Source organism: Quercus lobata, chromosome 9, assembly GCF_001633185.2.
Source record: "Quercus lobata isolate SW786 chromosome 9, ValleyOak3.0 Primary Assembly, whole genome shotgun sequence".
Classification (NCBI taxonomy): Eukaryota; Viridiplantae; Streptophyta; class Magnoliopsida; order Fagales; family Fagaceae; genus Quercus; species Quercus lobata.
This window is the reverse complement of record NC_044912.1, coordinates 34,815,791-34,828,106: the sequence shown is the minus strand read 5'-3', so window position 1 is coordinate 34,828,106 and position 12,316 is coordinate 34,815,791. Positions and strand designations below refer to the sequence as shown.

At 43.5% G+C, this 12,316-nt stretch overlaps 2 protein-coding genes and 1 pseudogene across 2 annotated transcripts; 1 reads left to right on the top strand and 2 right to left on the bottom strand.

Annotated features, from left to right (window-relative positions):
- Positions 1–241: 241 nt before the first annotated feature.
- LOC115961644 lies at positions 242–1,630 on the bottom strand. The gene is made up of 4 exons (XM_031080586.1): positions 1,352–1,630; positions 964–1,255; positions 353–564; positions 242–271 (listed from the first exon to the last, which is right to left on the bottom strand). Exons 1-4 carry the CDS (start codon positions 1,628–1,630, stop codon positions 242–244), a joined length of 813 nt encoding a protein of 270 aa, XP_030936446.1.
- Positions 1,631–2,701: 1,071 nt separating this feature from the next.
- Positions 2,702–6,538, bottom strand: LOC115961643 (annotated as a pseudogene).
- A 1,762-nt stretch (positions 6,539–8,300) lies between these two features.
- LOC115961642 lies at positions 8,301–9,788 on the top strand. The gene is made up of 2 exons (XM_031080585.1): positions 8,301–9,323; positions 9,459–9,788. Exons 1-2 carry the CDS (start codon positions 8,301–8,303, stop codon positions 9,786–9,788), a joined length of 1,353 nt encoding a protein of 450 aa, XP_030936445.1.
- Positions 9,789–12,316: the final 2,528 nt, after the last annotated feature.

The following is a 12,316-nucleotide window of genomic DNA, read 5'->3' as shown; positions in this document are numbered from 1 at the left end:
TTTGGCAGAAAGAAGAAGAGCATGAACAATGTCAAGAATATGACGAAGTTTTCTTTTGGCTCGACCATTTTGCTAAGAGGTACCTGGACAAGTTAGATGATGTACAGTGCCATAGGAATGTAACAGAGTTTGAAATGCATATTGAGTATATTCAAGAGCATTATCAGATCGAAAAGTTTTGATACGTTTGGAGAATTGTGTTTCAACCATTTTTGCAAAGTTGTTGTATATTGGTAAAATTTCAGAACGAGATTTCATTGGAAAGATCCAACTATAACGAGAATAATCATCAATAAAAACAACAAAAATATCGAAATCCACCAATACTAGCAACAAGAGAAGGTCCCCAAACATCAGAATGAATTAACTCAAAAATACTATTAGAAATGGATTCATTGTTATTGAAAGGCAAAGCTGGCTGTTTTCCTAATTGACATGAAGTATAATCAAAATTTTCTTTGGACACAGAACCCAACAGACCCTTAGAAGCTAACTGTTGTACCCGAGAAGATGGTGCATAACCAAGACGAGAATGCCAAAATGTGAGAGATGGTAAGGAAGAAACTGCAATAGCAGCAGCAGCAATAGAAATAGGAGCAACAGGTGGAAGATGAAGATTGTCCATGGGAAACATACGCCCAACTCTAGGATCGGTCCCAAGCTCTTGCCCCGTCCTCAGTTCTTGCACAATACACCCAGAATAGTAAAAAATAAGGTGATAACCTAGTTCAGCTAACTGTCCCACAGAGCACAAATTATAGGATAGGTCAGGTACATGGAAGACTCTAGGAACAGAGAAGTTGGAGGTCGAAACAAAATCTAGACTATTCCCATGCATGGTGGAACCATCAGCTATATGAATATTTAGAGGATGTGGTGCTGGGTCAAGTTTAGAGAATAAAGACGAGTGAGGTGTCATGTGATTGCAATAAGCAGAATCAAAAAGCCAAGTTTGAGACTTACCGGGTAGAACTGAGAGAGCAGTGGAAAGAGATGCATTATCAGCCATACGAATAGCCTGAGCTATGATCTCCTGTAGTTCAGTGGGGGAGAGGTTGATAGTGGATCCAGAAGACTGGGATTCAGTTGAAATGGAAGCCATCGGTGGAGTAGGCTCAGTACTAGCAACAACAGCAGTAGATTTGTTGCAACGGTAACAAGTCTTAATGGTGTGGCCAGGACGCTTGCAATAGTTGCAGAACTTTTTGTTGGTCTGCTTGCGACGATTGCTAGAGCCAGAGGAATCGCCTGATTGCTAAGGTTGCTCTATGGGTGGAGCAGAAGGAGTAATAGCCAAAACATTGAGATTATTCTAGGCTTGAAGGGTTGCAAGACAAGCTTCTTCTCTAACCAACTCGTTCACAGCAGTATCAAGAGAGGGAGGAGGACTGCGATTTAGAAGCTGACCTCGAATGGGCTCAAAGTCCTTGTGAAGTGACATCAGGAATTCATAGAGGCAAAATTCATCTCTAATGGAAGCATATTGCTGAGCATCCTTTAAGCATGCCCAAGTTGGATCAGAAAGGTCAATTTGGTCCCAAATGAAGCGAAGCTGATCATAGTAGTCATTGATGGATTGCCCTGGTTCTTGCCTGAGTTGATGTACTTCAACCACTAATTGATATTTCATGGATCCATAAGTAGTGGAGTACCTTTTGGCCAACATATCCCATGCTCATTTTGCATCATCAAAGCTGCCCAATAGATTGGAGATGGAGGGAATGGAAGTGTTTCGAATCCATGTGAGGACCATGTGGTTGTGACTATCTTATTCAATCATGTGACCAAGGAAGGCAGCATCTTCTTCACTTGCTCCCTTGACAGGAATAGTGATTGCACCAGTACAATAATGCCAGAGCATGTGACCTTTAAGAAAACTACGTATAGCTTGAGACCAAGATAAGTAATTCTTATTCCTCTCCAATATAGTATTGATGGGGCGAGGAAGAAAAATATCATTTTTATCCATTTAGAGACACAATATACAAAAACAGACTGCAAAAATGAAATCGGTCAAAGTTAACGGTCAGCAAATGACATCAGCAAGATGACGTGGCGCTGACGTCAACAGATGACTGGATGCTGATGTAAGCTAGGGCTGACGTGGCACTGATGACGTCATGGGTGATGTCAGCTGGAGCTGAGGACGGTGCGTGGGGTGCGTGGGCTTTGACGTAGAAGCTTTGGGCGGCGAGTGAGGGCACGTGCGGTCTCCAATAACTACGAGGCTTCCACCGACGTGTAGATCGGTGCAAGACGATCTCAGTGATACCTCCAAAAATGTAATCGGAGCAATATTCACGGCGGTGATGATACGTGCAGTGGTCTATGCGGTGAAGGACTCCTCAACGACAGTGGTTGTAGGTCCGGAACCCAAAGACAATGGTTGGAAGATGTCGGAGGTTCAATGGCGAGAGGCTGCGGTGACTATTGTGATGGCAGAAGCGATGTTGAGAATGGAGTAACACCAATAAAGACAAGACTGCTAAGAAAAGGTTAGAGCAGTGGCTCTGATACCATGTTAGAAATACTAAATAATTGTATTGTATTTCATAATCAAAGAATATACATGAGTGCCTTTATATAGGAGGCATATGTGTGTGGTACAAGTAAAAGTGTAGTACAAGAATGTGTGCTATACAAGTAATCTAGCTGGGCCTAAAGCCCATAACATAATATACGTTAACACTGATATTTTAACCTAGCTATTTATGCTATTGTAACATGCAGAATCACTATTAGCACCACTGAGACAAACATTATCTGGTCTACTAAGTAAGTACTCAGTCTCTTCTAAACCCGTATTGCCTTTAACATTCTCCAGTACTTTCAAGCCGTGAAGTTCCAATGCCACTTCTTTCATAGTAGGCCTTCCTCTCCCTTTAATCTTAAGCATTTCTTCACTAACATAGAAACCTCCATAAGTTGCTCAGCATTTCCCTCTTTCACCACTTGCTAGTCAAGAATTTCTGAAAGTTCAAAACGTGTATAAACACCTTTGAACGTTTAGACCCCCAAATTACAACTTAACCAATTCAAGCAATATATCAAACAATTAGTGTGCGGAAACTTAACATAAGCTATAATATGGAATTGGTAAAAACTATCTAAGCCGAAATAAAACACAATCCACAGCAGATAATAAAAAGGCAAAGATAGAGAGGAAGGAAGATGCAAACACAAAGACAACACGCGATGTGTTATCGAAGAGGAAATCGAAGCCCTCGGCGTAAAACCTCTCCGCCGCCCTCCAAGCGGTAAACAATCCACTAGAAAATACAGTTGGGATACATGGACAGCAATAAACCCTCCAAGCCTAATCTACCCAGTGCACCTAAGCCCTTCAAGCTTCTTGCTCCAACGAGGTTGGGCCGAACCTTTTTCTTTTCTAGCTTCCCGGATTCCGCTACTAGACCGTAGCATCAACCAATGAAGATTGGTTCCTTCCTAACTGCTTCCCAGAAATCCAAACAGCTCTCTCACAGTAATGATAATGGTGAGAACCAGGTTTGGTATAATGCCTCTCAAGGATTTGACAATGGAGAGGAAGAGAGTTGAGGAATTTGAAGAGACTCTAATGTATAGATTGTGGGTGAATCAATCTTGTTTTTTTTTAGGGTTTATCTCTCAAAATTCTCTCTGGAAGCTCTCTTACAATTGTGGGTAAAAGGGGTATTTATATTGGAGTGTGAGAGGAAAGTGAAACGTCAGGTTTTACAAAACAGGGGTGGCTCGCGGCTTGACCTCGCGGCTTGACTAAGTTGCGAGATCCAGTCGCGAGATAACCGTATGGCCAGTTGTCCTGTAGTGCTCCAGCTTGCATGACTGTTCACCTTCCAGCATGCTTGGCACGTGTGCTGCGTCTGGCGGCTTGCAGCCGTGAGTAACCCGCGAGGCCAAGCCACGAGTCTCTGTTTTCTTGCACACTCTTGAGCAATTTTCACTCTATCTCACTCACCACCCTTACATCAGACCCACCTAAATACAGGGTTACTAAATGCTGAATTACAAGCAAATTTGGCACGGAATAAAGCCAATTAGATGGTTGAATAAATTCAACCTTACAATTTCAAACAAACGGTTGTCTTTCATTGCTAAGATAAAATGCATGGCTAAATTTCTCTCTTCTTCGGGCTTGCCAAAAGAAAGTGCCTTCTTTCCAGTTAGTAATTCTGCAAGGAGAACTCCAAAACTATAAACATCACTTTTTCCAGTTAACTGGCTGGATTGAAAGTATTCTGGATCCAAGTATCTAAGTGTCCCTTGCACCAATGTGGTTAACTGAGTTTGATCCAGCGGAACAAGCCTTGAAGATCCAAAATCGGATACCTTAGCAGTGTAATTATATATCATCTAAGAGCACATTAGTGCTCTTGATATCTCTAGGAATGATTGGAGTGGGACCAACAAAATGCAAATAAGAAAGCACCCCTGCAATCTCTATAGCTATTTGCAAACGTAGGTGCCATTGAAGTGTGGAAGAATTGTCCGTGTGGTGTATATGGTTGAAAAGGGTCCCATTGGAAACAAATTCATATACCAACATAGGAACCTCAATCTCCAAACAACATCCTAATAGTTTTACCACATTCCTATGGTTCACTTGGGAAAGCACAATCGCTTCATTAATGAATTGTTCAATTTGACTACGATCTATTGTTCTAGACTTCTTAATGGCAACTATTCAATTCTCTGATAATATTCCTTTGTACACAGTTCCTTGGCCTCCCTGGCCTAGGATTCTATTTTCATGGTAATTGTTTGTTGCCTTCACGAGTTCTTCAGCTGTAAATATTCGAATTGTTTCCACACCTTTGTGCCTAGAAAGTTGTTGCGTAGCAGAAAGCCACCATTTTGTTCAAAAAACTTCTGTTTGAGTTTGATGTGCATTCTTTTCCGGAGTCCCAAGTATATTCAAGAAATGCCCAAAAGTAGCCGTAAGAGGCTAACACTTATACCTACACATACATGTAATGAATTGAAACTTCTCAACCAGAAAACTTAAGTTTCTATGAATGTCATTTTAAATAGAGATACTATGTCTACAACATTTTAACAACTCTTTTACAACAAATCCTTAGTGGCAGGTTGTTACTAGCTATAATTGGTGAGTAAAAAGTAATTTAAGTAGTGGGCTCAAATTAGAACCAGTAACAACTTAGCACATATAATTTCTTGTGAAAATATTATAAATGTAGCACTTTTCTTTTAAATAACAAAAGATCGGAAAAACAAAAAACGATATTCCAAGGAGCATTCAAAATATTGGCTTTTTATATGCGTTGATCCCAATTATTTTATAAGGAAAGTAAAATCAAGACATACTAAGTTGTGATTGGTGGAACAAAAAATGATATAAATGATTTGTATTCTATTTCCATGGACATCACAACCGTAGAAAAAAAAAATACAAATTTATATATGTAACGTATTTTTATGAGAAGATATAAAAATGATTATGAAGCGATCAATGTTTCTTACCTAGCGCAATCCTATTCGTCAAGGGAAAACTCTGAGACTTTGGTATGGGTTTGCAGCCCGATCCATCAATGTTTTTGCCATCATCTTCAAATCCTGACCGACAGGAACACCTATAAGAACCATTTATATTGATGCATGTTGAACTTTTGTCACAAAGGTTGGGATTTAGCCTCTTAAAAAAAAAAAAAAAGGTTGGGATTTAGCTCGCATTCATTAATATCTGTAAAAAAAATGTAGAAATAGATTTTAATTAGGATAAAAAAAAAAATTCAGGAATCCATTGAAAAAAGACAATGGTATTCTACAGTCAATATAACATTGTATATTGAAATTGGTATTGTAACCTTGGCAGCCATGTGGAAGGTAAGGGTTGCCTTCGAAACCCTTAGAACAATTGCACCAATACCCTGGACCATTGTCTGAATCATGACAATCGCTGTTATTTTTGCATGCGAACTTTTGAGGTTGATCTTTTTTAGCTTTCACTACAAGTTTGATTCCTTATTGCCCAATTGAGCACCACCTGGGTCTTCTCATGTGTTTTCGTAAAATCTTTCAGATCTTTTGAAGAAAAATTGTTAGTTTCTTCTTCTGCTCCAAAAGCATAGCTACAATGATTGAATTCATACACATTTGTGTGGTTGGAATAGCTACTGACATCGATTCTGTAATCCATGACTCCCTTTGGAATAGCAGTCTGGCAACAACCAATGCCAGAGCATGACCCCTCAACCACGTCACTGATTGTATCACATAGAGACATGCACCCAGTTGTGTATGCTGTCCCTCTAAAACCTTTTATCAAAGCATATGTGTCACAACCAATGGCGGTGAACTTGTTTTTGGTGTGGGAGATGGGGAACTTGGACGATCTGATCCAAGGATCATTATTATATGTACTCTGACCCGAGCTATTATAGCAATCCTGGGCAAAGTCAGAATAGACGCCCAATTCACCCGAAAGCCATATGTCCGTCACAATTATATTGCCCTTAACGCAAAAACGCTGAGGGAGGGTTGTGGTGGGCGCGATTGCAAGTGATGAGGAAATCTTCATTCATGAAACATCCTGCCTTTGTGCCAAATGGGTATGGAATACTGACGTTCCCACAACGGTCATCACAGTCTTTCAAGGCCTGTGCGTTGACAACTGCTGCTTTTGTTGTCCTCAGTAAGATCAAAGGCAACAGCACCTTATGCCAGCTGACGGTGACGAGTACCTCGTGCATTTTGGACATAACACATTTTTGTCATGAATCAAGTAACTTGGTGTAGTTCTTGTTGGCTTTGCTTAGGGAGGCGAATAAGTCATCCCTAAAAGTTACAAGAATATAAATGGAATATTTATATTACCAAAACTTTTGAGGGAAAGTGAGGCATTTCTTTAGCAACTTTGTTTCTCAAAAGAGATTTGTTCTATAGTATTTGGAATCTTTGGATGTGCTTCATTTTCTTGGTAATAAGTTGCTCCTTTTGTAGTAGTATTAGGAATTATGTTCTTCTGTAGTAGGGCATTGGGAATGAACACCCAAGTTAATGCCTTATTCTTGGGGTCTTGGGGGTTAGAAATTTCCTCCTGGGGTCTTGGAATGTGATAGGCTCGATCAAATCATCATCGTCCATACATTAACGACTAGTGTCGGACGACCTAACCAAGCTCGTCCTGGAATAAAGGACCATCGCTCAAGGACGAGTAAATCCACCTCTACCCCTCGAGGAACCGTTATAAAACATTAATCAGTCTTCAGACTGCTGGGAGGGGCAGCTCACCATTAACACCCCGCAGGGGCGTTACCAGGCAAGAATAAAGTCTCAATCAAGGCTCCACCAACGGCTAGAAGAAACCACCTGTGAGTGCATTCATATAAATACATAACCCCAAAAGGGGGGGAGGTAAGGCAAAAAACTCTATCATATTATTTTCACAGCTCTCTTTTGTCAATCTTTCTAACTTTGGCATCGGAGACTTTTTGGCAGGCACCACGCGGGCGCACTACATCCGTTCTTCCCTTCACTCGTTCTTGAGGATTGGGTTGGTTGAGGACGACTTCAATCTGGACGATCATACTCGACTGACGATCTGAGCATCATTAGTTTGGCGCCGTCTGTGGGAACGATTCAAAACGTGATCTATCCCAGTTAACTCACAAGTCCAGATGGAATCCAGTACAAACCCATATCCCGTTGCATTGGCCCTACAAATTCAGTCGCTGTCAGCCACTGTGGAAGAACTTACCAGATAGAACCAAGAGATGAAGCAACGGTTGCTACAGGAAAGTAATCCTGCAGACAGGGGCGACAACGAAGACAGCAACAGAAGGCGAACCAGCACTCCGGAAGAGGCAAGCTTGGATCTCTTAAGAGAGATGAGGAAAGAGATGGACGAATTGAGGAACGCCATCAAAGAAAAAACGGACCAAAGCTTAGAGAGGATCGTCCGGAAGACGGACTCACCTTTTACCATGGCCGTCCAGGAGTGCCCAGTATCCTCCAAGTTCCGTCTACCACAGCTAGAACCCTTCGACGGGCTGAAAGATCCCTTGGATCACCTGAATACCTTCAGGACGACCCTAGGCCTTCAACAGCCACCTGATGAGATTTTGTGTCGCTCCTTCCCTACAACTCTCAAAGGAGCAGCTAGGGAGTGGTTCAACAAGTTGCCAACATCGTCCATTGATAACTTCGAATAGTTAAGCAGTTCCTTTGTTCGTCATTTCGTAGGCGGGCAGCGTCCAAAAAGGACTGTCGACCATCTGCTTACCATCAGACAAGGAGAGAAGGAACCATTGAGGTCTTATGTGACGCGTTTCACCCGAGGAATGCTGGAAGTAGACGAGGCGGATGACAAGGTACATCTCACGACCTTCAAAGCAGGGTTGAAGTCCAGAGATTTTGTGGCGTCTTTGGCAAAGAACCCCCCTAAGACAATGGCCGAAGCATTGTTGAAAGCACAGAAGTACATGAACGTGGAAGAAGCTTTAGCAGCCATTGACAGAGCAGAAAAGAAGAAGGAAAAGAAGAAGGAAAAGGAGGACGATCGACGAGGACAAAAAAGGGATCGGGCTGATCGACGAAATGACGATGGAAATAGGCGGAGGGAGGACAAGAACCCTCGTCCAATGAAATTCACACCGTTGATGATGCCCGTTGACCAGATTCTAACGGAGATAAGGGACGAACCGTCTCTCAAGTGGCCAAGACCACTCCATTCAGCGCCTGGTTTGCGCGACAAGAGGAAATACTGCCATTTCCACAAAGACCATGGGCATTACACAGAGGATTGCAGGGACCTGAAAGAGCAGATTGAAGAGCTCATCCGTAATGGGAAACTACAACAGTATGTAAAAAGGAGAGATTCCGGCAAGTACGGACAGAAAAGCAAGCAAAAACCATCGTCCACAAAGCGCCCCGAACCTCGTCCACAAAGCGCACTGGGGGAGATAAAAACCATCGTTGGAGGACCAACCACGGGGGGATCATTCAAATCCCTCAGGAAATCATACCAAAGGCAGGTAAACAGTGTCCACAGTATACCCTCCTTGAAGCAAAGACGAACCAATGGAGACATGTATTTCTCTAAAGAAGATGCCAGAAGTGTAAAGCAACCTCATGATGACCTACTCGTCATTATGATCATTATCGAGGGGTTCAATACGCGAAGAGTCCTGGTCGACAGTGGGAGCTCAGCCGATATAATCTATCTTCCAGCCTTCCAGCAACTAAAACTAGACCTAAAAAGGCTCCGTCCTTTTGAGTCTCCCCTCGTCAGTTTCAACGGAGACAAGGTATACCCTAGGGGAATAGTGACGTTAACAGTGACAGCTGGATCATACCCCCTCCAGGTAACCAACCAGCACAATTTCCTGATAGTGGACTCACCTTTGTCCTACAATGTGATCATAGGATGACCAATGCTCAATCGCTGGAAGGTTGCTATTTCCACATACTGCTTAAAGGTGAAGTTCCCAACAGAATAGGGGATCGGAGAAATTAAAGGAGACCAGGTGTTGGCAAGAGAATGCTATCAGGCCATCCTGGCCTCAAAAGAGAACCATACGTGGATGATCGAAGAGAAATCACCAGAGATCATGGAAAAGCTTGAAACGGTAGAGCTGGCTGAAGGGAGTCCACCAAAGACGACCCAAATAGGGACGAACCTGAGTCCCAGGATGAAGGAAGAGATCGTCAGCTTCCTGAAAAATAACCTCGATATATTCGCGTGGAGCCACGAAGATATGCCGGGAATCCCAGCAAGCCTCATCCAGCATCACCTGAATGTTGACCCGGGAAAGAAGCCAGTCCAGTAGAAGAGGAGAGTCTTTGCCCCCGAGCGAAACAAGGCAGTGATGGACGAAGTAAACTTGCAGCCAAATTTATTCGGGAAGCCCACTACCCCGAGTGGTTGGCCAACGTAGTCATGGTAAAAAAAGCAAATGGGAAGTGGAGAATGTGTGTCGACTTTACAGACCTAAATCAAGTCTGCCCAAAAGACAGTTTCCCACTACCCAGAATCGACCAGCTAGTGGACTCCACAGCAGGGCACAAGCTTCTCACGTTTATGGACGCGTTCTCTGGATACAACCAGATACAAATGGCTGAAGAAGACCAAGAAAAGACTGCTTTTATCACCAGCCAGGGGCTATACTGTTACCGGGTCATGCCTTTTGGAGTCAAGAATGTAGGTGCCACCTATCAAAGGTTGGTGAACCAGATGTTCGAGAAACAAATCGGGAGAAACATGGAGGTATACGTTGACGATATGCTCGTCAAGAGCAAAGAGGAAGAAGATCATCTGGACGACCTCAGGGAGACGTTCAATATGCTCAGGCAGTACAACATGAAGTTGAACCCGTCCAAGTGTGCTTTTGGAGTTTCCTCAGGAAAATTCCTCGGGTTTATGGTTTCTCAGAGAGGGATAGAAGCAAACCTCGAGAAGGTCAAAGTCATCCTTGAAATGTCCTCACCCAGGACGGTCAAAGAAGTGCAATCCCTCACAGGAAGAATAGCAGCCCTCAACAGGTTCGTCTCGAAGGCTACAGACAAATGCCTTCCATTCTTCAAGACTTTGAAGAAAGTGTTTTCCTGGACGGAGGAATGCGAAACGGGGTTCCAAGAGTTGAAGCGCTACCTTAGCAACCCTCCGCTCTTAAGCCCGTCGAAAGAGGGCGAAGACTTATTCCTATACTTAGCTGTGTCTGTTACGGCCGTCAACGCGGCGTTGATCAAAGAAGAAGACAGATTGCAACTTCCTGTGTATTACGTTAGCCAGGCTTTCCAGGATGTCGAGGCGCGGTATCCTTGCATAGAGAAGATCACCTTCGCCCTGATTATGGCTTCGAGAAAACTTCGTTCATACTTTCAAGCCAATCCCATCATTGTAATGACGGACCAACCCATCAAAAAAGTAATGAACAATCCCGAAGCGGCAGGACGAATGGTATAGTGGGCAATCGAGCTCAGCCAATTTGACATAAAATACCGTCCACGGACGGCAATAAAAGCACAGGCATTGGCTGATTTCATAGCAGAATTCACCACCCTCGGGAGCATAGAAAGTCTCTGGATGGTAAACACTGATGGGTCGTCCACTCAGAAAGGAGGCGGAGTAGGCATCATTATCACTTCCCCTGAAAAAGATGTTCTCAAGTATGGGGTCCAACTCAAATTCCCTGTAACCAATAACGAGGCAGAATATGAGGCCTTATTGACGGGATTGAGAATAGCTCGGGCACTTGGAGGTGAGAATACTGTGCTCAAGAGCGACTCATAGCTCGTCATAGGGTAAGTGAGAGGGGAATACGAAGCAAAAGAGGCAAGGATGCAGAAGTATCTCAAACTGACGAACCAGCTGGTAAGTGCCTTTAATTACGTAGAGTTCATCCAGATCCCCAGAGATCAGAACGCTAAAGCTGATGAGGTTGCACGAAGTGCCTCAACGGACAACCAAAATAAAAGGGTCGATTGGAAGATGGAAGAACAAAACTCTCCTAGCATCCAGGGACTTCAAACTCTCTCGGTGCACACCGACCCTGGATGGACGAGCTCGATTTTGTCGTTCCTTCGAGAAGGACGGCTATCGTCAGATCCAGAAGAAGCTAAAAAGGTCCAGAAACGCGCAGCCAGATTTACGATACTTAATGACGAACTCTACAAAAGGGGTTACTCCCAACCATATTTGAGATGTGTAGAAGGGGAAGAAGCTAAATACGTCCTTGAGGAAGTGCACGGAGGAATCTGCGGAGACCACATGGGGGCAAAGTCCCTCGCCAGGAAGATCATGAGAACAGGCTACTTTTGGCCAACAATGCAGCAAGACGCAGCTGATTTCGTGAAGAAGTGTGATAGTTGCCAAAGGTATGGGAATGTTCAAAGAATCCTTGGAGAAAAGATGACCACAATCTCCTCACCCTGGCCATTCGCACAGTGGGGGATTGACATCATGGGTCCCTTACCCCAAGGGAAGAGACAAGTAAAGTTCCTGCTCGTCGCGATCGACTACTTCACAAAATGGGTGGAAGCTGAAGCCCTGGCGACAATCACTGAAGCAAGGGTACAAAATTTTGTATGGAAAAATATTGTTTGCAGGTTTGGGATATCTAGGATGATCATATCAGATAACGGTCGTCAGTTCGATAGCCAAAAGTTCAGATCATTTTGCTCGGGCTTGGGCATCAAAAATAGGTACTCATCGCCAGGTCATCCTCAGGCCAACGGACAGACGGAAGTAACCAATCGGACCCTGCTCAAGATTATTAAGTCCCGGTTAGTGGGGGCAAAGGGAACGTGGCCTGAAGAGTTACCAAGTGTCTTGTGGGCATACAGGATGACAGCGTGG